Genomic DNA, 4,365 nt, shown 5'->3' with positions numbered 1-4,365 from the left:
TACCCACTGCTTTCCTTGTCGTGTGGTCTACTTAAGCTTTGAATCTGCCTCACTTTTGGGCTCATGCCCTACAATGATCTAGCAAAATAGATGGACGATGTGGATGAAACACATATATCATGGGCCCACAGATTTTGCCACGTATACACGATACGGGTCCCACATGGTCACGCTGTGGGTCCCACTCAATGAAACAGTAACGAAATTACCCAGCGGTTTCTCCTTCTTTCTAAATCTAAAATAAATCCATGTATATGTACTCAGAAGAAGAAAAAAAACAAATAAAAAGAATAGAAGGGAAGATGGAGAGATCAAATCACTTAGAGATCACGGTCATCTCTGCTGAGGCGCTCCGAATCCACAACCATCCGATCAAGAACACCTACGTTAATGTCGGAATCGACTCCCACAATTGCTTATCGACAGCCCTCGACCGCGATGGAGGGAGTTACCCGTCTTGGAACGAGAAGCTCCGACTGGCATTGCCGCCTTCCGCCCGATCGATCACCGTCGTGGTGCATTGCAAGACTGCATCTGGATTAAAGACGGTCGGGACAGCCAACATTCCAACGTCGGATATTTTAAAAGATTACGTGCCGGCTCACCTCATTCACTTCCTCAGTTACCGGTTGAGAGAATGGGATGGGAGACCTAACGGGATCATTAACTTGTCGGCTAGGATGGTGGGCCCAGACTATGTGGGACGGTCGATGATGGTGAAGCCGTCGGCACCAGTGCAGGGATTGTCCAATGCAGGGGAGAAATATGCTGGGGTGGCGGTTGGAATTCCAGTTTCTCATGGTTGCAGAGTATAAGTTCGGAAGTGGTGGTGTTTGGATGTCACACTTTTGCAATGCAGGAGTTAACGATTGGGTTTTTTTTTTTGGGATTTTTTCATATAAAATTTACTTTTAAAGTATTTCAAAATAAATGCATAAAAGTCTTTTAAGGCTAATTGGGAGATTTTATTTAGAATGCATTGGAATCCAATTTATAATTACATTCATCTTATGTTAAGGTGATTTAGAATCCTCGACAGTGTTTGGCGGCTGACTCAAAAATTTTCTTTGGGAGTTTGTATTTAGAACGCATTAAACTTCTTTAGTACGAATTTGATTAATTAAATCAAATTATATATATATTTGTGTGTGAGATTTGACATAATAATTATAATAAGTCTATTAAATTTATACACGGACCAAAAATATAAGGATCTCAAACAAGAGACTAATTGATGTTTTTTAATGGTTTATTTAGATTACACATTCAGATGGTCCAGATCATTCCACTTATGTGATTTTAGTGTTGCAATTGATAATTGAATTGTTTTGAAGTATCATTAATATGTCACATGTATAACATTGTAGTAATACATTGGCACCTTTGTTATACACACGACTTTCCTTTCCTTAGAAAGGAATCAAAAAAATATTTCACTCCTGATACACATGAATCTCAGAATATTTATATCATTTACTTTCAAATAAACATACATAATGTCAAATGCAATCCATACTTATGGCATATGGTATTTTATGACGTACCAATTTCGTCCAAAGTTAAAAAGTTTTTGTAAGTGGCCCACCTATGATACCATGTGGAGCCCATGCCTTACAATATCCACTCCATCTAGAAAATTTGCCATATACCATGGTAGAATGTGAGCTAATAACTATGAAGATCCAAAACTCAAGTGGGCAACGTCACATGAAATAATAGGGGATAGAAATGCCCTCCGTTGAAACCTTCGTGAGGACCACCATCATATTTATATTCCATCCAATCTAATTATAAGATGATGCCCAAAAGGAAGAAGAGAAAACACAAATATTAGTATCATCTAAATTTTTTTATGGGCGATAATAAAGTCTCCATGGTGGGCCTTCAATCCATGTTCTTTTCTCGGTAATGTAGCTTACTTGAGCTTTAAATCTACTTAGTTTTTGAGCTCACGTTTTAATAAAATTAATAAACGGAGTGGATGTATCAAAGACATTGCACTGGGCTTCACCGAATTTTGGGTTACATGCGCTCAAAAGGGGGAAATTTTGTCCTTTATGCTACTAACCCGCTAGTTTTACTAATTAGCTATTAGTTAAAGTCAAACCTGCTTTTTCGGCACATGGCTCAGTGGAAGACTCACAAGACCGAGGTCATGGGCTTGAGTACCCATCATGATGTGTGTGAGTACGACGGTGTGCATTAATAAATAATTAAAGAAAAGGTATTTGATTGTATTAGCCTCGATGTATGGCCAAATTCCCTAAAGTGATTCAAGCTTTCAAATATTCCGAGAGTAACCTTCTCACGTAATATGTAATGGCAAGGAAGTGATGTGTACATGAGCATTTTCTCGGGGTGGGCAAGGACCAAATTAGTGGGGTCCATATTGATGTATGTGTATAATCCATGCTATCTATCATTTTCGTTGTATCATTTTAGGACAAGGGCCCAAATATCAGCCTAATCCAAAGCTCATGTGGGCCACATATTAGAAAATAATAGTGACAATGGCATTTACTGTTAAAACTTTCTAGGCTTACTGTGATGCTTGTTAGAAGTGGACACTGCCCAAGTTAGGACCTTTTAGGCTCATGGCGAGCTGGCCGACAAGGTAGACGGAACGGATCACCTCATTGTGGGCATCAACTCCTATTATTTAAAAATAATCAAATTATTAATTACATCAACCTCCAACTACGACCCTTGTCACATTATAACCATGACCCTTACCATGGGTACGGGTCGTGGTTGTCATGCCATATAAGCCTTAGTCTTCATTTAGAATGTTTGTACAAAATCTAAACAGTTGATTAGGTGCTAGGTGACTGCCACCATGTATTCATCCTAACCTAAAATCCAATGCCAAGACTGTTGCATGAGAGAGAAACAACAACGAAATCCAATAATATCAGATGAAAGGAATATTTTGTACATGATATGAGGGTAGTCACAGGTGGAACTCAATATTAAAATAATCTGACTCAAAATCAAGCAATTCCACTGATGAGATAGTCACAAATCCAACACCAGTTACTACATTCCCACATGTGCCATGTATATGTTAGAATACCAGTCCTCATACAGGGCTGTCAATGGGTACTGGGATCCACAGGTATTCAACGGACTGGACCTGAAAATGGTTCTGGGTCCAATTTGCAGGCCGGGTTTGGGTCCACCTCCATAGAATAATTTACAAATGAGGTCCAGTTAGGTCGGATGTTGGGTACCCAACAACTCTTTATCAATCCTGGCAAGCTACAGAATCTATAGACACCTGTATTCCGCATCTTCCAGCTATACCATATCAACAAGCTTGCAGTAAGCACTGCATAAGCTTTGTGGGCCGATGTGTTGTGTGTGTGAAATCTACATCGTTCATCAGATATGCCCCTCTATATGATAATCGCTATAACAAAGCTAACTCAATCCACAACTTAGGCCTTGCCATGCCTCCATGCTAGGCCCTATAAAAAGAAGAGAACTGGATCAATGCTTAGGCCTGCCCCACCACAGGGAACAATGGGGAGGTCCCACCAACCATAGTTTGGTGTGTGGACACATGGTGTGTAAATGTCATCCAACCCTTTAATCAGGTTTGCCTTACCAGGATGAAGGGACAAATAAAAAATCAGCCCAACGCAGAACTTCGGTGGCCCACACAGCATGAACTTAGATATTTTATTAGTGATCTTACATAGTTCCTAGTGGCATGGCCAATGTCTGTTTTCAATATGGCTGTTTTTTTTTTTTGTTTTTTGTTTATTGTTTTTTGGTGTATGACCGAGATGTAGAGGATTCATGTCCCACAGCTAATTTGCCAATTCACGTATCAAATAAGGAGACTGGTTCTTCTCAAACTAAAACAGAATAAACTTAGTCTACACTGTTGTGTGTGGGGCAGACCGTGATGTAGGGCCCACATCTACTCTGTCCATAAGGTGGTCCCCATGAAATTTCATATTGTATCCTAAAAATGATGCTGATAAAACCCAGACAGGAGCCAACCCAAACCCGACCCAAAAGAAGATGGCAAGACCGGATGAGAATCCAGTGGCACCCAATCTCGACTGGTTGTAGCCTTAGGAACTCAAATATCCTACCCCACCCGATAGAATCTGACCCGGAACCCAAGCAATCCGAGAGGAAGACTACGACTTGACCTGAATTCGGACCCGTATAAGAGGGGCCAATGGCTCAGTAATCCACAACTGCTTATACGTTGGGAGTCATTGACTTTAACCTGAGACAGCTATGACAAATATCCTGCAAGATGCTTGCCCCATGGTTTTGAATTTTTCCATCCACAATCATTGAATCACTGAAAAGTAAGCTTCACTTGTTTGAACTGACAAAACATCACTA

The 4,365-nt window shown here is 40.3% G+C and overlaps 1 protein-coding gene across 1 annotated transcript; it reads left to right on the top strand.

Annotated features, from left to right (window-relative positions):
• Nucleotides 1-295: 295 nt before the first annotated feature.
• On the top strand, nt 296-873 carry LOC131233411 (BON1-associated protein 2-like). Its single transcript, XM_058230110.1, has one exon. It carries the CDS (start codon nt 303-305, stop codon nt 813-815), a length of 513 nt encoding a protein of 170 aa, XP_058086093.1. The 5' UTR covers nt 296-302; the 3' UTR covers nt 816-873.
• The last annotated feature ends 3,492 nt before the right edge of the window (nt 874-4,365 follow it).

This window comes from Magnolia sinica, chromosome 18, assembly GCF_029962835.1.
Source record: "Magnolia sinica isolate HGM2019 chromosome 18, MsV1, whole genome shotgun sequence".
In the NCBI taxonomy this organism is placed as follows: Eukaryota; Viridiplantae; Streptophyta; class Magnoliopsida; order Magnoliales; family Magnoliaceae; genus Magnolia; species Magnolia sinica.
This window is presented reverse-complemented; position numbering and strand designations above follow the sequence as displayed.